Source organism: Chiloscyllium plagiosum, chromosome 37 (assembly GCF_004010195.1).
Source record: "Chiloscyllium plagiosum isolate BGI_BamShark_2017 chromosome 37, ASM401019v2, whole genome shotgun sequence".
NCBI classification, from domain to species: domain Eukaryota; kingdom Metazoa; phylum Chordata; class Chondrichthyes; order Orectolobiformes; family Hemiscylliidae; genus Chiloscyllium; species Chiloscyllium plagiosum.
In genome coordinates this window covers 31029786-31054586 of record NC_057746.1, presented here as the reverse complement: position 1 = coordinate 31054586, position 24801 = coordinate 31029786, and the positions used below count along the sequence as shown (strand labels likewise).

The window sequence follows — 24801 nt, the reverse complement described above, 5'->3', positions numbered from 1 at the left end:
GGTTCTTTACCCAGAGAGTGGTGTGGGCATGGAATGCGCTGCCTGTGGGAGTGGTAGAGTCAGAATCTTTGGTGACCTTTAAGCGGCAATTGGATAGGTAGATGGATGGGTGCTTAAGCTAGGACAAATGTTCGGCACAACATCGTGTGCCGAAGGGCCTGTTCTGTGCTGTATTGTTCTCTGTTCTATGTTCTAAGAATTCTCTGCCACCATGGTTGATAGGGCCCTTAGCCACGTCCGACCCATTTCACGCACCGCTGACCTCAAATCCTCTTCTCTTCTCTCCCACAGCACCAATGGGGCTCCCCGATCCCCATTTTCAACTCCATCCCGCATCCAAAGCATTATAAGCCACCTCTGGCAGGATGCCAGCAGCAGACACTCTCCCTTGTCAGCAATTTGCAGGGGCCACTCATTCTGGAATACACTGGTCCATGCCTGCTCCACTACCTAAACCCCCCCCCCCCACAGCACAGTCCCATGCAATCACAGGAGGTGCAACACTTGCCTGTTTACATCCTCCTTCCTCACTATCTCAGGGCCCAGACACACCTTCTCTATTTACTTGCACTTCACTCAATCCTGTCTCCTCTACATTTGAGAGATGAAACAAAGACTAGGCAACTACTTTGTGGAACATTTACATTCTGTCTGTACAAACAACTCCATTGCTCACAGGTCCCCAACCTGAAAAAAAAAACTCCTTATCCCTACTTGCTGTTTCTGCCATTAGCCAATTCTCTATTCACATCAATATACTACCTCCAATACCATGGATTCTTACTTTATGACTTAGCCATTTGAAAGATATTCTGCCTTCTGGAAATCCTAATGCAACACATCCTCAAAAAAAATGCTAACAAATTCATCAGAAACTATTTCCCTTTCATTAAGCCATGCTGACTTCACTTCATTAGAATTCCCTTTTGGGAGATGGTTTCTCAGGTGAATGCAGCAAGATGCAGGTCTGAGTGACTCAGCTACACAGGTGGGGAGAAAGGAGTGAGAAAGCAAGAGTTACAGGGATACTGTTGCAATAGGAATAGATTTGACATTTTTGCAGCCACAGATGTGACATCAGGAAGTATGTTGCCTTCCTGGTGCCAGGGTGAAGGACGTCACTGAACAGCTGAGGACATTCTGACAGAGAACAGCAAAATGTTGTGGTGAATGTCAGTACTCACAAAATTGGTTAAAAGAGGAATGATGTCATGCAAGCTGACTATAAGGAGCCAGGAGATAAATTAACATGCAGAACCTCACTGGTAGTAATCTCAGGATTACTCCCAGTGCTATGTGCTCGCAATATTAGCAAAATGAGAACAGACCATTTGAATGTGTGGACTGGGAGAATGGAATAGGATGAAGGGATTTAGATTCTTGAGGCACTGGGACCAATTCCGGGGAATACGGAGTCTATACTAGCTGGATGGATTGCACCTCATTAGGACTGGGACCAATATTTGTGCAGGATTAGCTAGTACAGTGAGGTAGGGTTCAAACTATAGTGGCAAGGGGATGAGGGCCGAATGGGGAAACAAGACTGAAGGAAATAAAGCTGAAAATAAAAGGTAGAAAAGTAGAAAGCAAAAGTGGAATGCAAGGAAACATGGGTTAGCAGCAAATAAGGACACAAAAGAGTAAAAATGTCAAAAAAAATTCAAGTCTAAATGTACTGTATCTGAATGCAAGTAGTATTGACAATAAGGTATACAAATTAACTCCACAAATAGTTGTAAACAGGTACAATATGATTTTGATTAGAGAGACATGGTCACAAGGTGACCAAGGTTGAGAACTGGACATCCAAGGGTATTCAATCTTCAGGAAGCGCAGGCAAAATCGTAAAGGAGTGGCATTGTTAATGAAATATAAAGTCAATGCAATTGTAAAACAGGATATTGGTGCAGAAAATCTAAATGTAGAATCAGTCTGAGTGGAGTTCAGAAGCCACAAGGCATGATAAACATGAGTGGGAATGGGCTATAAGCCTTCAAACAGTAGTGATAACTAACATAGGAGACTGCATCAAACAGAAACTAAAGATGCATGCAACAAGATGCTATAGTAATCATTGGTGACTTTAACCTACATATAGATTGGGCAAACCACATTAGAGACAAAAAAAAACTACAGATACTGGAATCCAAAGTAGATAAGCAGGAGACTGGAAGAACACAGCAAGCCAGCAGCAACAGGTGAAGAAGTCAACGTTTCGGGTGTAACCCTTCCTTGGACCTGAAGAAGGGTTACACCGAAACATTACTTCTCCACCTCCTGATGCTGCCTGGCTTGCTGGGCAAACCACATTAGCAATAATACTGCTGCAAATGAATTCCTGGAGCAAGTACTAGATTTTATTTAGGCTAATACATTGAGGAGCCAACTTGGGAACAGGCTATTGTAGGTTTGATTGTCTACAATATGAAGGGGTTAATTAATAAGCCTGTTCTAAATGGTCCTTAAGTGACTACAATATGATAGGATTCTTCATAGTAGAGTAAAGTAGCTCAATCCTCAGCTGCGGTCCTAAATCAAAACAAATGAAACTACTTTTAGTGCCCAGGGTACTAGAAGAGATGGCGGAAGAATAGCCAATGCATTTGTGGTGCATTTCCAATAATCACGGGACTCTGTGGCAGTTCCAGCACCTTTGAAAACAGCAAATATGATGCCACTGTTTAAAAAAGGAGGCAGATGAAAGATGTGGAATTACAGACCAGTTAGCTTAACTTCTGTAGTGGGAAAATTGCTTGAGTCTATTATCAAGGAAGAAAGAGCAAGGCATCTAGTTAGAAATTGTCCCGCTGGGCAGACGCAGCATGGGTTCATGAAGGGCAGGTCATGTTTAACTAATCTTTTGGAATTCTATGAAGACATTCTGAGCAGGGTGTCTTCATAATGTCCCTGTGATGGGGATCCAGTAGATGTGGTAAATCTAGATTTCCAAAAGGCATTCGACAAGGCGCTGCATAAGATAAGGCTGATGCATAAGATAAAGATGCATGGCGTTACAGGCAATATGAATGAGCATGGAGAGAGGATTGGTTAACTAACAGGAAATAAAGAGTGGGGATATTTGAGTGTTTTTCTGGTTGGCAATCAGTGACTAGCGGCGTGCCTCGGGGATCAGTGTTGGGACTGCAATTTACATGGATGATTTGGGGAGTTGGGGACCATGTGTAGTGTGTCAAAGTTTGCAAATGGCACTAAGATGAGTCATACAGCAAAGTGTGCAGAAAACTGCGAAACTTTGCAAAGGGACACAGATAGTTTAAATATGCAGATAAAGGTCTGCCAGATGGAGGACAATGTTAATAAATGTGAAGTCATCCATTTTGGTAGGAACAACAGTATAAAGGACTATTACTTGAATGGTGAAAAAGTCCAGCATGTGGCTGTGCAAAGGGACCTGGGTGTCCTTGTGCATGAACCACAGAAGGTTGGTCTGCAGGTACAACAAGTAGGAAGGCAAATGGAATTTTGTCCATCATTGCTAAAGGGATTGAGTTTAAAAGCAGGAGGTCATGTTGTAGCTGTGTAGGGTGCTGTTGAGGCCACACCTGGAGTACTGTGTGCAGTTTTGGTCTCCTTACTTGAGAAAGGATGTACTGGTACTGGAAGGGGTGCAGAAGTGGTTCACTTGGTTGATTCCGGAGTTGAGGGGGTTGGCTTATGAGGAGAGACTGAGCAGACTGGGATTATATTCATTGGAATTTAGATGAATGAGGGGGAATCTTACAAAACATATTAAATTATCGAGAGAATAGATAAGATATAAATAGAGAGGATGACTCCACTGGCTAGTGGAACTAGGACGACAGGACACGGGCCCAAAATTAGGGAGAGCAGATTTAGAACTGAATTGAGAAGGAAGTTCTTCACCAGAGGGTTGTGAATCTATGGAATTCCCTGCCCACTGAAGTAGTTGAGGCTTCCACAGTAAATGTTTTTAAAGCTAAGATAGATAATTTTTTGAACAGTAAAGGAATTAAGGGTTATAGTGAGAGGGCAGGTAAGTGGACCTGAGGCTACAAAAAGATCAGCCATGATCTTATTGATTGGCGGAGCAGGTTTGAGGGGCAAGATGGCCTACTCCTGCTCCTAGTTCTAACGTATGTTCTTATATAAGTGGGATGAGTTGGCTACAATACACTGGGCAACCTAATTTAAAAACATTATGGTAGATAGGCAATGGCTAACAATTAAGGAACAAATGTTTGCATTTCTACATGATTCCTTTCTGGTGAAAGGACACAACAGGAATGGTAGTCCTAGCTTAGCAAATAAAAGAAATATGGATCATGTTAGATCCAAAGATTACTCATATAAAGTTGCCAAAAAGACGTAGCAAGCTTGAGGGTTGGGCAATTTAAAATTTAGGGAAGAAACACAGAGATTGACTAAGAGGCAAAAAGTAGAGTATGGGAGTAAACATACAAGGCACATAAAAGCACACTGAAAAATCTTTGTGTTTCTTCCCTAAAGAAAAGGTCCATGAAGTTAAATGCCCCTTACAGTCCAAGAAGGAGAATTGATAATTGAGAATTGAGAACAAGGAAATGACACAGAAATTAAGCAATTATTTCTATCTTCATGGAAGAAGATAGAAATAATTTACCAGAAATGCGAGGGAAACAAGGATCTACAGAGAAGGAGGAATTGAAGGAGATTCATATTACTATAAAAAAAAGTGTTAGAATCATTATAGGAACTGAAATCTGATAAATCTCGAAGGCCTGATAATATATATCCCAGGGTAGGGGGCGGAGGTAGTAGCAATGAAAATAGAAGATGTATTTGTTGTAAGCTTTGAAAATTCTTTAGATTCTGTAACAGACCCCAGACTGGAGAGCCACAAATGTAAGCCCACTCTCGTGAAAAGGAGGGAGAAGGAAAAAAGGGAATTACAATCTAATTAGTCAAACTTCAATAGCAGGAATAATATTGGAGTCAATTATAAAGGATCTAAATTTAGAAAATACCAACACATTTGAATTAAGTCAACATGGATCAGTAAGAATTCAGAGAACTAGCAGCACGAGTAGGCCATCTGGGCCTTCAAGCCTGCTCTGCCATTCAATAAGATCATGGCTGACCTTTTCATGGACTCAGCTCTAATGACCTATCCTCTCACTATAACTCATAATTCCTTTATTTTTCAAAATAACATTTATCTTAGCTTTAAAAACATTTACTGAAGTAGTGTTAACTACTTCACTGGGCAGGGAGCTCCACAGCTTCACAATCCTCCGGGTGAAGACATTCCTTGTTAATTCAGTCTTAACTCTGTTCCCCGAATTTCCTATCCATGTCCATCTTATCTACTCCCTTGATAATCCTCCCTCATTCTTCTAAATTCCAATTAATATAATCCCAGTCTACTCAGTCTTTCCTCATAAGGCAAACCGTCAACCTAGTGAACCTCCTCTGCACCTTTCTTGAGAAAGGAAATCAGAACTGCACACAGCACTCCAGGTGTGGCCTCACCAACAACCTGTACAGTTGCAACATCACCTCCCTGCTTTTCAACTCAATCCCTTTAGCAATGATGGACAAAATTCCATTTGCCTTCCTAATTACCTGTTGTACTTGCAGACCAACCTTCTGTGATTCATGCACATGGACACCCTGGCCCCTCGACGTAGCAGCATGCTGTAACTTTTTATCTTTCAAGTAACAGTCTTTTTTACTGTTATTCCAACCAAAATGAATGACTTCACATTTGTTAACATTGTATTACATCTGCCAGACCTTTACCCACTCACTTAAAAGTATTTATGTTCCTCTGCAAAGTTTCACAGTCCTCTGCACACTTTGCTCTGCCACTCATCCTAGTGTTATCTGCAACCATTGCCACACTACATGTGTTCCCCAACTCCAAATCATCTATGTAAATAGTGATCTATGAAAGGGAAATTTTTTGACAAATCTACTGGAATTTCGTTTGAGGATGTGACGGAGAACAGATGAAGAACTACCTTCATTAGTCAGAGTATTGAGTGCAGGAGTTGCGAGGTCATGTTGTGGCTTTAGAGGACATTGGTTAGGCCACTGTTGGAATATTGCATACAATTCTGGTCTCCTTCCTATTGGAAAGATGTTGTGAAAATTGAAAGGATTCAGAAAAGATTTACAAGGATGTTGCCAGGGCTGGAGGATTTGAGCTGTGGGGAGAGGTTGAATAGGCCAGGGCTGTTTTCCCTGGAGTGTCAGAGGCTGAGGGTTGACCTTATAGATGTTTATAAAATCATGAGGGGAATGGATAGAATAAGTATTTTCCCTGGGGTGGGGGAGTCCAGAACTAGAGGGCATAGGTTTTAGGGTGAGAGGAGAAGATATAACAGAAACCTAAGTGGCAACTTTTTCATGCAGAGGACGGTACGTGCATGGAATGAGCTGCCAGAGGATGTGGTGGAGGCTAGTACAATTACAACATTTAAAAAGCATCTGGGTGGGTATATGAATAGGAAGGGTTTGGAGGGATATGGACCAGGCGTTGGCAGGTGGGACTAGATTGGATTGGGATATCTGGTTGGCATGGACAAGTTGGACCGAAGGGTCTTTTTCTGTGCTGTACATCTTTATGGCCAATAGATGTGATGCATTTGTACTTTCAGAAAGCTTCTGGAAAGTCTCACATAAGGGATTACTGTGACATATCAAAGTGCTGGGGATTATACGCTGGAATGAATTTAGAATTCTCTGAGAAAGGAAACAAAATAGGAAGAAAGCTTATGCTCTAGCTATTCACAACATATATCAATAAGTTGGATGAGGGAATCAAATATAATGTTCAAAGTTTTCCAGATGCCACACAAACTGGGTTGAATGTGTGAGATGAAAAAGATGGAAAGAACTTTTAAGGTGATTTAGACAAGTGAGCAAATGCACAGCAGATGCAGTATATCATGGATAAATGTGAAATTGTTTGCTTCAATAGGAAAATCAGCTTGGCAGAGTATTATATAACTGATGAAAGATTGGGAATTACTTTACAATTGTGACTGGATTTCAAAAAAATAGTTCAGCATGTTGAGGTCATAACAGAGACTGCAGAAATACAAGTCTAACCTTCCCTTTACTTGACAAATTTTAGTTACTTCTCTGGTCTGTTGAAGTTATTGAGAAAGTGGAAGTCAGTGCATGGAGTTAATCACACCAACAAAGTAAGCCAATCAGGCGCAAGAAAGAAATATTAGCTTAGAATAACTTTAGAGAAGTAGGATTAAAGACTGCATTGCCAAAGTCATTTTCGTCTTTTATTCTTCTTTCCACAGTATTATATTGCAGACTGAAAAATACAAAGTTGCTGCCCAGTACTGCTCACTCTTTTGTGTAATTTATATTAAGGGTAGCAGTCCCATGAAGATTCATAACAATCACATTTTTTAAGCTAAATTCCTACAAATTGTAGCTCCAACAACAAACATTCTTCTGTTCATCAGTGAAACGCCAAAGTTGACTGTTGATTTACATGTTTTTCTTTAAACACCATGCCTTTTCTTTTAACATACGTCAGAGTTGGGAAACAGTAACATTAGCTGCCAGACTTAGCTGAGACATGACAATTGGGAAAAGTTGAGGTCATAACAACATAAGAAATATGTGACCCGTGGGACCTGCTGCATCATTTAACAAGATCATGGTTGATCTTTTCATGGACTCAGCTCCACTTACCCACCTGCTCACCATAACCCTTAATTCATTTACTGTTCAAAAATCTATCTTTGCCTTAAAAACATTCAACAAGATAGCCTCAACTGCTTCATTAGACAGGAAATCCCACAGATTCACAGCCCATTGGGTGAAGATCACAATTTGGAATGACAACATACAGAGAAAGCATCATGAACAAATTAGATTCATGGAATGACTACAGCCCAGAACAAAACCATTTGGTCCATCGTGTCCATGCCAGCTCTTTATAACAAACATTCACCCAGATCTAATCCCTGACCCTTTTCCCCAGAGCCCAATAACTTTGCTCACTACACAAGATAAGCCAATTCTATTTTGAAAGCCTGGATTCAAACTGCCTTCGCTCAACCATTGCAGCCCAGATCCTCACCGCTTGCACCAGAGGTAAACACTCTCCTCACATCGCCAATCTTTTGTCAACAACCCCTCTCCCTGTGCTGCAAGAGATATGGTCTTCTTGCAGATGAGACCTAAACCTCTGGGGTGAAACATCCCACGTTTCTACTTCGGCCAATGAGCCAACATCCCCCATCCTCCACAGGGTGGCTTATCCATACCAACACCAAGGAAGGGAGGAGGGGTAGGTATATCAGCTCATGGTCTCTGTTACTTGCGGGAGCTGCCTGTGGGCAAATTAGTTCCACCACATCCCTGTATTTGCTGTAGTGTTTTAGTTTACCAGAATGTTATGTAAGAAAGGTGTTGTATGAATATGTTTTCTTTCTTACACAGACAGCATCACACTGAACCTTGCTGTATAATATTTGATGACTAGTACAAACTGCAGCAACCTGGGATACACAGTTAACGGTTATGGATGCACCTTCGCCCTTGACAGACACTTTGCCAGTCCACTCTCCTCGCGACCTCCCTGTCGTTATGGCTGGAGCCTAAAACAATCACTTACCCCCATTTTCGCCAGACCATTTGCTTTCCCATTTCCAATCACACGAGACCGACCGAAAAGATCAATCACGTTGATTGGCCGCTGATTGACGCCATTGGCGATCTGCGCCTCCTCATGCCCGAGGACAGGCAGGGGCAATCTCGGTGTCGATTGGACGAAGGCTACGTCAATCGTCTGACGATAGGGGTGGGGTACAGACCGGATTCGCGGATACGCCAGGAGGGCGTGTCCATGCGTATCTCGACATGTGATAGGATGGCAGAGGTGCCAGTGAAAACAAGGGGAACGGGGACGGCGGCGAGCCGCTCAGAGGGATGAGATGAACGAGTCCCGGCTTAGGGGGCGTGTCTATTGCCGCCAAGGGCGCTACGGATAGGCTAGAAGCCGTACAAATTGATGACGTAAGGACGATATCGGCATCCAATAGATTCAATGAGATGTCAGTCAAGGCACGGGGGCGGGCTTTGTAGGAGCACTTTCGGGGGACGTGGAGCGAGACGGGTGAAGGGGGACGGAAACTCACTGATTGGTTAATAGGCGGGACAGGTGTGTGACGGACGGACCAACCCGACACCTGATAGGCGGTGGGAGGTGTCAATCAAGATGAGTGGCAGTACGGTTGACGGGAACCTAACGGTTTCTGCTCGAGCCTCCAGCAAAACCGGGGAGAGAAAACCCGGAGGGAGGATGGAGAGGATAATGTGAGAAATAAATAAATAAATAAATAAAAACATTCTGGGGGAAGAGGGTGAGGAAATGTCCCATGCGTTTAGCAGAGTTATTGTCACTCCGCCCTTCACGAGGGCGCAGACCAATTCTCATCATCTCTCACAAAAACAGAAGTTGGCTGCAAAAGCCCCGGTAGCATCTGTGCAGAGAAATCAAAGTCAGTGTTTCGTGTCCGGTGACCCTTCCTCAGGAATGATGGTAGCTGGGGCAATGTTGGCTTCAAACTGCAGCAAACCCCATTGGTTTTCTCAGAACGCTGCTGGTTTCAACCAGTGAAGGTCCAGAAACTCTCACTTTCAACATGACAGCGCACTCGGGCAGGGTCGACGCATCTTTGTGGAAGGGGAAACCACGTTTGGCTAAGACTTTTTCTTTCTGAGATCTTTTGTGAGAAAGTAAAGAGAGTGTTGTGGATAAAGCCCGAGGATGTCCTGTGCTGGATAAGGTGCAGAGAACAAAACGGTGAGGAATTATCAAGAAATAGGGAGGAGGTATGAATTGATCATCTTAAGTGCCACAAGAATCTGAAATGGAGTCTCAAATATTTACAAGTTAGATTAATTACTTTGATGAAAGAACCCAGATCATCATCAAGGCAATGGCAAAATGGAATACTTTTAATTTGCCTGGATGAGTGCAGCACCAACAACACTCCAAACGTCCAGGACAAAGTGACCCACACCTTATCCATTAATTTCAAAAATTTACTCCCTTCACCACCAAAACACAGTAGCAGTGTGTGTTACCTATAAGATGCACTGCAGTGTCTCACCAAGGCACTTGCCAAATCTGCAATCTTTACCATCGAGTTAGACAAGAGCAGCAGAAGGTCCAGAGGTGGTCCATTGGACTGCATGATATAATATGAGAGGCTTACCTGCCAGCTGTCACATAGTTACTGTGGGGTAATGGTAGAGAGTGCAAGGCCAATGATTTGTAACTGAAGAAATTTTACTCAGTCCTATAACAAGGAGTTCTGTGACAGTTACTTTTATCAAATTTCCTCCAGCCATCCCTTTAAGGACGGTTAGGTCTGCCATTTAAGACCTGGTACAATGTGGCACAACCTACATGGTACCAGACCTTAATCCACTTTGAACTTGAATTTCCCATACAGAGCGTAGGACTATGGTTTACATATTTAAGCTGGGGTGCTAGGGAATCAAGTCATTATGAACTCTGGTATGCCTCAGTTCCAGGATGGCTGTGATGCAGCGATACATAAAATATGGAATGCTTTAGCTCAAGTTAGTGGGGCAAAAGAGCCAAATCGCTAGGATAAATTTTGATGCCTAAGAGCACATCTCATGAACAGGCCTGTTGGATGTTTACCAGAATAACTAAGACACTCTCTGGTAACAGTATAGCTGTAATTAGTATTAGTAAGAACATGAGAAATTCTCATTCTGCCTACTAAACATGCACGAAGACAGAGTTGTCAAATGCACTCACCGTCAGTCATATGGCAAATCAAGGCTTAAGTGTAAGATTTTAATCAGATGGACATTAGGACCCTGCAGCAGCCTTAACTGAGCACATAGTTCCACTGTCTGCCACAATGCATAACAATGCCAGAAATATATAGAAAACCCAGAGGAAAAGCAATCCTTCACATTGTAAAAATTATAACTGATCACCATGATTTTAAAAAAAAATTAATTCACAGGATGTGGGCATCACAGGTTGGGCCAACATTTATTGCAATAAAGAGACACATTTAAAGAGCTGATAGGATGTTGAAAAAGATTTAGTTGCTGCACGGTGTAGTGACTATTTGCTGCTACTTTTGAAAGAACTGCACTAATTGCACTATTTTTCATTCTTAGTCCTGTCTCCCACATGCAGTTTATCTCCACAAGATTGCTTTTAAGATTCACCCCATTCTTCATGTGGCAAACATGAATACCTGATCACCACAGACATCAATATCCTATCGTACCACATTGACCTAGCACCTCTATGACTTGGCTTCGGCCAAACTTAGTAATCTTCCAATTTAGAGAACCTCGTGAGAAGATTGACCACTGTGACTGCATATGCGACACCCTCTTGTGACATGGGTATGTGTGGTGAGTTTGTGTAGATGCTACCCAATAGTAGAATAATGCAAGAAGGATGCTACACAGAACAGGAAACAAATTGACATATTCAGAAAATCCATCTTCCACAATGCCTTTCAAAATTATTATGCATCAGGAACTACCTGAATATTTGGCATTTACTTATGTTTATTTTCAGTAATTGGCAATATCAAGAGACTGACAGACTGGTTGAATTACCAAATATAATACTCTCCAGGTAAACACACGGTACACCAAATGACTGCAAAGCATCCATACTATGAAAGAACTGCGAAAAGATAATCTCATGTGAAATATCACTGTAACATTGTAAATAAAATAAAACTGTAATTGCAAAATGATTCACTTATAATTATTTACAAAAAACATAGTGAAAGAGATTTATTATTTTTATTGGGTCAGTAAAACTCATCTTGATTTATGTTCTTAATACCAAAGCTTTTAGGTCATGCTGCAAAAGACAAGAATTAAACCTGCAGCAGTTGGTAGTATCCAGGGAAATTAGTGGACAGTGGCAACTATGATGTCATTCCAAAAATGAATGTTTGTTGGTGAGAGCAATGGAAGAGGAATAAAAAATGGTATTTGTGCTCCCTTAGGAATTTAAATGAGATTTTGTTTATCCTTTCCATTTTTGATATTGTTAACCTTGTGATAAGTTTGAAGATACTATTAATAATTTGAAAATCACACAACACTAGGTTATAGTCCAACAGGTTTAATTGGAAGCACACTAGCTTTCGGAGTGATGCTCCTTCATCAGGTGATAGTGGAGGGCTCGATCGTAACACAGAATTTATAGCAAAAATTATGTCATTTTGTGAATGCAGGGTTTCTCTCATGTTGGCATCAATAGCCATGCAGCTGGCTGATTGTCATGCAAAGGAAAGAGAGGCTAATGTTTACAAACAACAGCTAATCAATCCTCCGTTCTAAGCTTTTCTTTCAATGATATTGAATCACCCTTGAAGTTACTTACAAATAAAAGTTAATTATTTAAAAGTTAACATATTTCTTTCTCAAATAACCTGAGCACCTAACTTCAGGCTGCCATAGGTACAAAGGTGAGAGGCAATAGTGAACCAGTTTTGTTTTGCAATTGTTTATTAACCGTTTGATACTGTTGTAAGTGAACATTGTAAACTTCATCACACACTCTCACATACACACGGACACAGGTACATACAGACACCCATCACATATAGACATACACACTCCCACACTCACACATGCACCCCCTCACAGACTTAAGACACTCTGCACTCACTACACACACACACTTTCTCACACTCACAACCCCCACCTCAGACAGACAGACGCACACAGACAGACAAAGTCCCACTTGCACACATATATTTTGTGGGGTGAATTTGTACTTGGAGAGTTACATTGCACTTTGCTCAAAAACTGCATACATTCATGTAGAACTCTGAGCTCAAAAACTGCATGAATTTATGTAAAACTCTGTTATCTCACTTTTTAGATTAGAATCAATCTAAACATCAGGTCATTGACAGAGAACACAGGGGGCTAACACCTTCAACATATTGTCTAGCTATCACCATTGTTAACAGCTAACCCGAGAACACAACTTTTAAAAAAAGTTTTTGTGATTTAAACATGAAAGAAGTGAAACTATCACTGTATTCTAACAGATGAAAGGCTTAACAGACAATCAATTTTTCAATGTATAATTTCAGTTACATCACACTGCAAATTTTTGCTATAAATTCTGTGTTACGATCCAGCCCTCCACTATCACCTGATGAAGGAGCATCGCTCCGAAAGCTAGTGTGCTTCCAATTAAACCTGTTGGACTATAACCTGGTGTTGTGTGATTTTTAACTTTGTACACCCCAGTCCAACACCGGCATCTCCAAATCATCGTTAATAATTTGGCTATTGCATGTAACTGTTGACAATGTACCATCAATGTGTTACTGTACATGTATTGTCAACTTCCTTTCAAATGCATTATAGACCAGGTAATTTGTTTTCTTAGATTTTACAGAATTTTAGTACTTATTTTTCATACTCCATATGCTGATACTGTTCCATTTCAATACATTTTACTGACAGCAACCTCTGCAAATTACACCTTGATGGTCACTCATTACTGAAGGCCTCGGTAGTCAACTCAGACCAAATACTTGAGGCCTAAGTCTTGAAGATCAGAACAAATATCTTATAAGTATATTAAATATGAATGTAAGAGATTTTGGTTGGTTAGTTTAGGGTTTTTCAGTGTACGTAGTGAGTGGATTGGATTTTGTTGTGAGTCAGAAATGAATGACCCTGGCTAACTGCAGTTACAAAGGATATTGTTTAACTGATGATCATAAATATCTCTCATGTTAGTTGGCCTGGTTATTATAACAAAATTGTATGGCCCACTGGCTGGAGCTCAGGAATTTTGCATTATAAAATGTCACTGCATCTGCAATACTACATATTGTGAGTAACTAACTTCAACTGTGCATCAATGAGAAGAGAAAATCAGAAGGGAGGCTTTGGGTCACTAGTCAAAGCCTTGCATCAAGAAACAGACAGAAAAGTGGGAAGCATAACACGTTGATCTGGGACAGAGTATACTAGTAGCATCAGGATCTCAGGTGCAATAATGCAACAAGGGAAGAGAGAATAGCTGTGATTGAAAAAAAAAACGATTAAATAAGCAATTTAAAAATAACATAATATTTTAATACTGGAGAATCCCTATCAGCAATTTCTGTGCAGGACATGAGGAAAACTCACCAATTTAGCAACAATCTTCCATAATTCCAAGAATTCATGAGCACATTGAAATGAACTGAATGAACTCCCAATTTTTAGAAGGTGAATCTAATAGTAGTGGCAAATGTTTTTAGATCAATGCTGGCTTTCTGTACGTAGCATATTTCATGTATTCTCAGTTATTCCCATGAACAACTGGGAGAGACACAATAATTTACAACTTGTGAGCAGTGTATTACAAGCAGGAGAATTGATGCTTTAGCCAATCACTTAACCAGGTCTGAATTTTAATTTTTGACAAGTGGCTAGCCATTATTTTTGAGGCACCGGTTGTGGTGCAATGGTAGATCATCACATTTTATGCTTGCCTACATCTTAATGCGATAATTGTGGTGTATTTCAGGCTTGATGTCACACACCAGCATTAGCAGTTGGCGAAGGACTTTCTCCTTGTTGCGGTGATGGTTGGCCTGCATTGCCTGGATCTTCTGACGTGTCTGTTGCTCGACCTCCGCTGCCAAGTTACCTTGGGACCCCATAACCTTTATCAAAAAAAAGAGAAAAGAATGGGGTGCATAGTGGGATTCCCAAAGGTGAGTTGAAACACATATTATCCAAAGCTAATGTTTTGCTTTTGTTCTCCTCAAAGTTTTTAAAATGCTCAAACTTGGTTCATAACTATAAAAATCCTAAAAAAAATTATCAAAGGGCTAAAGGGGAGAAGAAATAGAACACAATAATTATCATTAGAGAAAGAGTATTAGGGGAAACTATTGGGATTAAAGGCCACTAAGTTACTTGAACTTGATTAGTATCCTCAGCTGCAACCCAACAAGTGCTTCAGAGATAGTGGACACACTGGTAGAAATTGTTGAAGAATTCTTAGATTCTGTAAAAGTTAGTGTATTCGAAAACTGTCAATGAAATATCTATACTCAAAAAGGGAGGGTGTCCAAAAAAGGTAGCTCGAGGTCAATTAGCCTAATATCATTGTGAAAATGTTAGCATCTCTTATAAAGGATAAAATAGGGGAGTATTTAGAAATATATAATATGATCAAGCAGAGTCAGCATAGCTTCATAAAGGAGAAATCATGTCTAACAAATTTACTGTTGAGAAGCTAACAATCAGAATAGATAAAGAGGAACCAAAAGATACAATATATTTGGATTTCAAAATGTGTTCGATAAGGTACCACATAAAAGGCTACAACATAAGAGTCCGTAATGCTGGGAAATAGTATATAATAGCATAAACAAAGAACTGGCTAACTTATATAAATCAAAGAATTAGGATACGGAGAGTATTTTCAAGGCACAGTGATCAGTTTTGTGATCACACTTACTTACAATGTTACGGACTTGGATTAGGGATGTGAATGTCCTATTGCCAAGTTTATGGATGACATAAAAATAGTTTGGATGGCAGGTAGTGAGGGGACACAAGTTGTCTAAAGAGTGATCAAGACAAGTGAGTGGGCAAAAACTTGAATGATGGAATATAAAATGGGAAAATGAGAGATTATGCACTTTGTCAGGAAGAATTGAAGAATTGAATGGGGAAAGACTGCAGAAAGTTGCAATGAAGAGACATTTGGGGGTCCTTATGCATGAAACACAAAAAGCTAGCATACAAGTTCATTGAGTAATAGGAAAGGCAAATGGATTTTTCTTAGCCTTTACGTCAATGGGAATGAGTATAAAAATAAAGGCAGTCTTGCTAAAATTATAAAAGGAACTAATCAGACCACAAACAAACAGAATACTGGAGAAACTCAGCAGGTCTGGCAGCATCTGTGGAGACAGAAACAGAGATAGAATTTTGAGTCAAATTATGACTTCTTTGGAACTAATCAGACTGTGCCTGCAGCACTGGGAACAGTTTTGGCTAACTAAAGGTGTACTGGCCTTGGAGGCAGTTCAGAGAAGGCTCACTGGTTTGGCTTTGGAATGGAAAGATTTTCTTACTTGAAGAGTTTGGGTAGGTTGGACTTGTACTCATTGGAGCTTAGAGGAATGAGAGAAGATCTTATTGAAACATACAAGACTGTTTAGGAGCTCCCCATCCTTCCTGAGATTTCCTTCCTTCCCATATGCTTCTGAGGGTGTCCTTTGTCCTCTAATATCTCATTTGAGAGTGATGTTCATGTCCTGAAATTATGTACAGCAAGCTCAAGGACATAGGAACAGCAGTAAGCCATTCAGCCCTTCAACGAGATCATGACTGATCTGTGGTCTAACTCCCTATATCTGTCTTTACCCATATTTCTTAATACCTTCACCTAATAAAAATTTATCTATCTCACATTTAAAGTGAACAACTGTTCCTGTATCCATTGATGTTTGTCAAAAAGAGTTCCAAACCTCTACCACGTTTTGTGTGCTAAAGTGCTTCCTACCATCTCTCCTGAATGGTCTGGCCCTGATTCTCAGACAATGCTCCCCAATTCTAAATCCCCAGTGAAAATAGTTTATTATTATCTATCCATTCTTTTTCACTAATATTTTGAAGACTTCATCAGATCACCCCTAGGTTACACTGCAGTTGTACAAAACCTTGGTTGGATCCCATTTGGATTGCCGTGATCAGATCTGGGCACCACACCAGATCTGGAAGGATGTATTAGCCTTGGAGTGACTACAACATAAGTTTACAGTATTGATACTTGGAACTCAGGGGTTAGGTTATGAAGAGAGATTATATAAATTAGCACTGTTTTCTCCAGTTCAGTTACCCCATTCTTGATTATAAACTCCAACAGTCTCCACCAGTGGGTGTTAATCTAATTGATCTGTAATTGCCTGGTTTTCCTCTTTTGCCCTTCTTAAAAGTTATTTGACTGTGTTCTCTCCTTGGGTTGATCAGCAAATGTGGAAATAATAGCAAGTTAGCCTCTTTCAAGTTCAACCAATTGTTAGAATTGAGCATAATGTTACTTCTTTTCAAGAGTTCCATCCAGATTTTTAGTTTATCTGTTCTCTCCACACATGCAGACTAACAAGTGATTCTTTCCAGTATTTTTGGTGTTTGTTTTACTTACTATGAAACATTTTGTCACCTGACATTCATAAATACAGCTCCAACAGCAGTCACTGGACTATATCAAAGAGAAGAAGATAATAGTTCTAACCACAGGACACTCCAATCAATTACACTGTTTTTACTACAGTTCTAGGTGTGGACTGCTAATGTAGCAAAAATTAGGGATAAAGCAGGTACGTGCATCATAAACTGGAGGAACTCACTAAGTTCCAGGACTGCTTGAAAGTTTCAGTTAAATCTGAGCAGCCAAATGAAGTATGTTAATTTAATGTTGAAATGTTAACTCTCTTCTCTCCACGGATGCCGCCAAACCTGAGTCTCTTCAGCATTCTCTTTGTTTTTCCCTAAAGGTTATGCATGAACCAGAATCCACAATCTTCATGACCACTGTGCCAATAATAGCATTTTGGTGCAAAATTTTCTTAAAACTGACTTCAAATTCTCAAAACTCAATGGTGAGTTTGGAATACATTTCCACTGGATTACAAACTTGGGCTTCATTTCTAGTCATTATTCTTGAAATTCTCAAGCAATGAGGAGGGAATATTCACATAAAGTAATAGCCTCGGCCAATTTTGCAGATCACTTACTGCTTCTTGCTTATGTTTGAAGTCCTTCTCCCTCTCCAGACGATACTGTTCAATCTCACCCTGTGCTTCTTCCTTCGCTTGCCTCAGCCGCCGAGCCTTGCCTAAAATAAGAAAGCAACTGCTCACTCGAAACCTTTCATTTACGTTAATGCAAGTGCAATAATCTCTTATTCACAAATGTTTGAAGTGTACAAACTGTTACTTAGTTTTACATTAGTAACCTCTCATTTGCAATGAACTGAGTGCATTAACCTGAGCTTTACTTTATTCTCTGTATAGCATCTTATGAAATTGTTGAATTCTTGGAAATAACAGTTTTTATTTATCAGATTCTCAACTGTGGTCATCAGTGGTCACAGTGGTATATTATAGTTCACTCAAAATCTGAGTTGCCTTCATAAGATATACTTTCATATACATGTCTGGATGTATCAATAGTGATGGTAATGTACTTCAATGTTCTTTCAATCGTTTGGCTGACCAGGAAGTATTTGCAAGTTAACCTGTTTGGCCACATTACAAATGAACCTTTTTTGGACATCAGGTCCTGAGGTGCAACTCAAATCCTTGAGTTTCTGGCTAGGAGACAGGGATGCTACCCACTGCATCACAAGACCACCCACAGTAATCCCAAGGATTCCATTTGTTTAGGATTGAAGTTAAAAATCTCACTTGCTATGTTCTAATTCTTTTTTTTATCTTTCTTCTAACATCTGAGAAGTTTCCTTTTACATATCATGACTGACTATAATACAGAAGCCATTTGTAATGATATAAAGGATTTCTTATTCTAACCACTGCTAGATGGAACATTATTATTTATATGCCTTTGGTATAGACACAAAATTGTTATACCTCTTTATTTCAACTGATCCATTAACCAGTGGATACTGTAAAAATTCAAAAATTAGAGCATTTCTTTTAGTTTTTCAATTTATCTGTCCTCCAGTGCATATAGTATCATTTTTTGACCTCTTAATCACCTCATTTATATTTAACCATACGGATTATTTTAAGACAGTAAGACCACATGATGTAGGAACAGAAGTAGCCATTCAGCCAATCAGGCTACTACATCATTCAATGAGATTATGACTGGTCTGAAAATACTCAGTTCCTCTTTCCTGCCTTTTCCCTGCAATCCTGATTCCCCTACTGATTAAAAAAAAATCTTCCAACTCAGCCTTGAATATACTTAACGACCCAGGCTCAAAAGCCCTCTAAAGGTAAAGAACTCCACAGGTTCACTGCCCTCATAAGAAATTCCTACTCCTCTTTGTCTTAAATGGGAGACCCCTATTGAGATTGTGTCCTCTGGTAATGGACTCTCCCAGAAAGAGAAACAACCTTTTTATATCTAATAGTGTATATTTCAATAAAGTCACCTGTAATTCTTCTAAATTCCAATGCGTATAGGCCCAACCAATTCACCCCGTCCTCATAAGACGTTGTCCAGGATTAGCCTCGTGTACCTTCTCTAATGTCAGTGTATATTTCCTCAGATAAGAGGCACAAAACTGTTCACAGTCTTTCAGCTGTACTCTGAATAGTGCCTGCTTAGCTTTAGCAAAGCCTCCTTACATTTGTACTCCATTCCCCTTGAAATAAAGACCAGCCTTTCCTATTTCCCACAGAACTAGAATTCTATCCTTTTGTGATTCATGTATGTGGTCTCCCAAATCCCTCTGTTCTGTAGCTTTCTGCAGTTTTTCTCCATTTCAGGAATATTCAGCTCCTCTATTCTTCTGCTAAAATGCATAATTTCACATTTTCTCATTAGATTCCATCTGCCAGGTTTTTGACCATTCGCTTAACCAGTTGATATCCTTTTTAAGATTCTTTGTATCATCTTCACTACTTGCCTTCCCAAATATTTTTGTGTCATGCACAAACTTAGTTATAATACATTCATTTTCCTCATCCAAGTCATTAATATATGTTGTAAATAAGTGTGACTCCAGCAATGATCCCTATTCCACTAGTTATTGTGATCCATTAATTATAGATTACCTTTCTCAAAAATGCCTCACTTATCCCAACTTGCTTTCTTCTACTATTTAGCCAATTCTTTATCCATGCTAATATTTTACATTTAACGCTATTTTATTTTATCTTAAGTAGCCTATGTATAGTACTTTATCAAATGCCTTGAAAATCCAAATATATAACATCCACAGCTATTCCTTATTTATCTTGCTTGTTACCTCCTCAAAGAATTATAGTAAATTTGTCAGGATGATTTCCCCTTCATAAAACCATGTTGACTGTGATCATATGATGTATTTCTAAATGATCTGCTATTACATCCTTTATAATGAGTACTGACATTTTGACAATAACAGACATTGAGCTAACCAGGTTATAATTACCTTTTTTGTCTCCTTTCTTTTAAATAAAAGGTGTTACATTTTCAGTTTTCCAATCCTTTGGGACCTTTCCAGGATATAAGAATTATTGGATTATTACTACCAGTGCATCTGCTATCTCTCTGGCAATTTCCTTTAATATCCTAGGATGCATCCTGTCAGCTTTAGGGGACTTAACAGTCTTTAGCCCTGTTAGTTTACCTTACAATTCTTTCTCCAGTGATATTTATAGTATTTATCTCCTTTCCTCTTTTTCCCCCTTAATTATTTAGTAATTTTGGAATGCTATTCATGTCTTCCACTATGAAAATTGAAACAAAGTATGTATTCATCTCCTCTGCCATTTCCTGGCTCTCCATTATTACATCCCAAACCTCATTCTTGAGTGGGCCAATGTTTACTTTGGCCAGCTATCTTTTTTAATATATTTAAAGAAGCTGCTGCTGTGTGTCTTGATGTTGCTTGCACATTCACCCTCAAAGTCTCCATCTTTATTATTTTTGAGTCATTTTTTATGTTGGCTTTTAAAAGTGTCCCAATCTTTATCATGTATTTTATTTTTATCTTTCAATTTAATGCATTTTCATCATAATACTGTTTCTTTGCTGTGGTAGACAAACAGGAGGCTGGAAGGACACAGCAAGCCAGACAGCATCAGGGAGTGCACTAGACAATGTTTCGGGTATAACCTTTCTTCAAAACTAGATGTGGGGGTCGACGGAACGACAGATAAAGAGGGGACGAGGGTAAGGTGGGGTGGGGAGAGCAGCACAGCGGAATGGTGAGATAGTGATAGGATGGTCAACATGAGGGATGAATCTGGTTGGTAGTTGGAAGGAAGTGTCGAAAATCATTGAGTTCTCGAATTTCAAATAACCCTCCCTTCCATTGCCCGCTCCGTTTCCAGCCCTGCCTCCTCCCTTCCATTTCACCTATTGACCCTTCCTTTCAGCTGCCAACTGGATTCATTCAAATCACTTTAGCTCAGTTGACTGGATTATCAGTTTGCAGAGTAGTATGATGCCAACAGCGTGGGTTCAATTCCCATTACCGGTTTGAGGTTGCATGAAGGACTCTCCTTCTCAACCTCCGGTTAAATCTCCACCAGTCACTTTTCTATGGTCCAGTAAGACTATAGTGACACAACAACAGATTCATCCCTCCCATTGACCAACCAGGTAGTACCCACTACCAATGTCCACCTATTATCATAGAATCCCTCCAGTGTGGAAACAGGCCGTTTAGCCCAACAGGTCTACACTTCACCCTCCAAACAGAACCATTCCCTTACCCTATTATTTTACATCTCCCCTGACTAATGCACCTAACTTACACATCCCTGAACACTACAGGCAATTTAGCATAGCCAATTCACCTAACCTGCACCTCTTTGGACTGTGGGAGAAAACTGGAGCACCCAGAGGAAACCCACACAGACACGGCGAAAACATTCAAACTCTACACAGACAGTCGCACATGGCTGGAATCAAACCCAGGTCCCTGGCACTGTGAGACAACATTGCTAACCACTGAGCCACCGTACCTTAAAACAAAAGGTAAATTTAATATTTTATCTTGATAGTATGTTCACAATTCTATCACTATCTCACAATTCTGCTACTCTTCTCACCCCCAGCTCCCCACACCTCCACACCATATCCTAAAGAAGGTTTATACCGGAAACGTTGACTTCTCCATCTGATGATGCTGCTTGTCCTGCTGTGTTCTTCGGCCTCCTGTTTATCTATTTTGGATTCCAGCATCTGGAAATTTTTTGTCTCTAAATATCTTTGCTGCAGGCCATGAACTATTTTCTTAAATGTATGACACTATTGGCTGTGCCACTATGGTGTGGATTGTAAATATCAGGTGTCAATTAAATACAGGATAAAGTGAGGACTGCAGATGCTGGAGATCAGACTTGAAGATTGTGGTGCTGGAAAGGCTGAGCAGGTCAGACAGCATCCGAGGAACAGGAGATTCGATGTTTCAGGCATAAACCCTCCATCAGGAAATGTAACCATTTTACTGGAGGGTGGGTCTGAGCAAATGAATCTGTCTGCTTGCTAATTACAGAGTAGTACAGGTCAAGAGGTCTGTCCGCCGCTTTAGTCTCTGAACAGTATAAGTGTAGGATTTACAAAATCTAAAATCAATGGAGTAGAAGCAATAAAATAAATACATATTCATGGTAGATAATTAAAACAGAAGGTAAATTTAATATTTTATCCCTCGGTATCTTGACAGTATGTTAGTTCACAATTCTAGTGGATCTCCAGAAGAATACAAGTCTTTGAATCCTTTTATCTCTTGGTGAAAATGATACCAAAAAATATAATTAAGGCCATACAATTTTCTAATGTTCACTTCCATCTATAAAATATCCTTAAATAAACCCGGTCTTATAGTCTAATGTCCAGACCGGAGGACAGTCAGAAATATAAACCAGCCAGCTTCAATACAATCATGTTATTTCAAATTGAAATTTATTATTTTAAAACTAATTTAAATATTAGCCTTGTTCAAATTATTAATCTATTCCATGTCAAATACAATAAAAAAACTCTTAGATATTAGTCTTTCAGGGTGCAATATGAGAGATAGGAGCAGACATTCCTTAGATAAAACATACTGGAACCATTAAAATACAAGGTGCCATTTTAAAATTGTCATGAACATGAAAGAACTAGATAAAATAAAGAGAAAGGTCTTACGTTTCCTGGCCTCAGCAACCTTCTCTGCAGCTCGTTTCTCAGCATGGAGAAGCTGTTGTATTCCTTGTGACTGGCTAGCCATTTTATTTTCTCTATGTCTGCTTCTTCTAGATCAGGTACCAGATGAGGTTCAAAGAAAGATTCCTCAGGGTCCTAGTGCTTGTTCAAATCACCATGACTGTCACAGATTGCAGAGGCAGACCATATATTATTTTTTACCAATTTAATCAAACAATGCAGATGTATATTTCTTTGTAAAATGATTGTCAAGAACTAATTGATCTGTTGATATTGATTAAGTGATTTGATTGGGTAGCTGGAGAGAGTTGTTTCTTCTCGTGTGAATTTGGGGGGGGGGGTACGGAACAAGGCAGTAAATCTTAATTGTCCACGGAGGGGAGATTTCAACTGAATTTTGGGACTCTTCCCCAGAAAACGATGAAATTAAGGAGGTCAATTTGGGATTAATATGGAGACCATCCACAATCTAATTGAACAATGAACTAAATTTCAGGGTCTGAATAGCCTATTGCTGGCTATTCTTATGTAAAACTGGAATACATTGTTCACTCTCAATGCAGATAAAACCTTGAAGGTATCTTTTGTAACACTCTCCAGGAGACCATGAAATCCCAAGGCCACATCATTGATCATCCATAAAACCATATATCCGTCCATCATTCCTTAAAAGTCCATTTTTCTATCTGTTCTATTCCCTTTATGCATCCTCTAATTTTCTCAAGAAAATAAACAAGTGAGCCCTTTGGAAATCAAACTCAATTTAGGACATCTTAAAATACAATGACAGATTACTGTTTATTCACGTGTTTTATTCTTGGTTATTAGTCAATTAAAAACAAGTGACATTGGGCTGAATTTTCCCTTTTTTTGACAAAGAGTTTAGTTCAAATGGGATTAACTTGAAACCGCCACAGCCCATGGTGAATTTTCCCAGACAATTTTCTGCTTGTCTCATCAATTACACAATAGGGCTTTTTGCCACCTATCTCATGACAGGGTAGCAGAAGTGCTTGCTGCTGCCAGGACTTTGCAATATTTACACCACTGTGACCAGAGACAAATACCAAATTCACACCACTTCATACAGCACAAATTGGAAACCGTCCTTCACGTTCTGCCTGGTTATTCCACAGGGGCCCAGAAAGGCAAGTTAGTTCCTCGATTCAAAGATAGAACTGAAGGTAGATAGGAAGGCAGTGCTTATTCCTGCTGACCAGCAAATAAGGCTTTGGCACCTGAATAAGCCAGCCTGAAGCAAAATAGCTTCTTGAATCAGTTCAGCATCCAGAGTGAAATACTATGCCCACAATGCAGGAAGGTGAATGATCTTCTACCTTCTGCAAGACTATGTTCCTCCATCTTCTCTCTGCTGCCTCACACTCAAGACCACAATTCACTCAATCTGACATTGCATCTGTCTCTAGCCAAAACTCTTGGATTGCAATAGGCAGAAGTGGGTACTGCGGATGCTGGAGATTAGAGTCAAGATTAGAGTGGTGCTGGAAAAGCACAGCAGGTCAGGCAGCATCCAAGGAGCAGGAAAATTGACGTTTCGGGCAAAAGCCCTTCATGGGGAATGTAGATTGCAATGTTCACTCTTGCATGCAACATGTTCACTCAATACGTCTGTTACAATTCATTCCCTAAATTACTAGTTTTACTTGGCCTCTGCACTGTCTACTCAATTTACTGGGAAAACCAGCCAAAATGAATGAGCACTACAAAATGAAGCTGAGTGTCAAAACATACGACCTGTATAGATATGCAAGATTTATGCATTTTCCTCTGTGCAAAATGATCTAGCAGAAGCATACAAGTCATAAGAGTTCTGAGGGAGGTGGCTGAGGAAATAGCGGAGGCGTTGGTTGAGTCACTGGAGTCAAGGAAAGTCCCGGATGATTGGAAGATCGCTGTTGT

At 39.9% G+C, this 24801-nt stretch overlaps 2 protein-coding genes across 4 annotated transcripts in view; both read right to left on the bottom strand.

The window, feature by feature from the left end:
* LOC122541472 (transmembrane protein 268) overlaps positions 1 to 8759 on the bottom strand; it is a 43127-nt gene extending 34368 nt beyond the window's left edge. For 2 of the 3 annotated variants that reach the window (XM_043678251.1, XM_043678254.1), the window contains exon 1: positions 8609 to 8758. The gene's annotated coding sequence lies outside the window, so the exon portion shown is untranslated. Of the gene's footprint in view, positions 1 to 8608 lie in introns of all 3 variants that reach the window. The other variant, XM_043678257.1, reaches the window with a different exon arrangement.
* Positions 8760 to 14100: 5341 nt separating this feature from the next.
* On the bottom strand, positions 14101 to 23077 carry LOC122541471 (V-type proton ATPase subunit G 2-like). Its single transcript, XM_043678250.1, has 3 exons — positions 22864 to 23077; positions 17784 to 17884; positions 14101 to 14693 (listed from the first exon to the last, which is right to left on the bottom strand). The coding sequence occupies exons 1-3, from the start codon at positions 22943 to 22945 to the stop codon at positions 14520 to 14522; spliced, it is 357 nt and encodes a 118-aa protein (XP_043534185.1). The 5' UTR covers positions 22946 to 23077; the 3' UTR covers positions 14101 to 14519.
* Positions 23078 to 24801: the final 1724 nt, after the last annotated feature.

Coding starts and splice junctions, on each gene's coding strand:
- LOC122541471 (XM_043678250.1), bottom strand. CDS start 22,945: ATGGCTAGCCAGTCACAAGGAATACAACAGCTTCTCCATGCTGAGAAA. Junction 17,885..22,863: donor GGTTGCTGAGGCCAGGAAAC/GTAAGACCTTTC, acceptor TTCTTATTTTAG/GCAAGGCTCGGCGGCTGAGG. Junction 14,694..17,783: donor TCAAACATAAGCAAGAAGCA/GTAAGTGATCTG, acceptor TTTTTGATAAAG/GTTATGGGGTCCCAAGGTAA.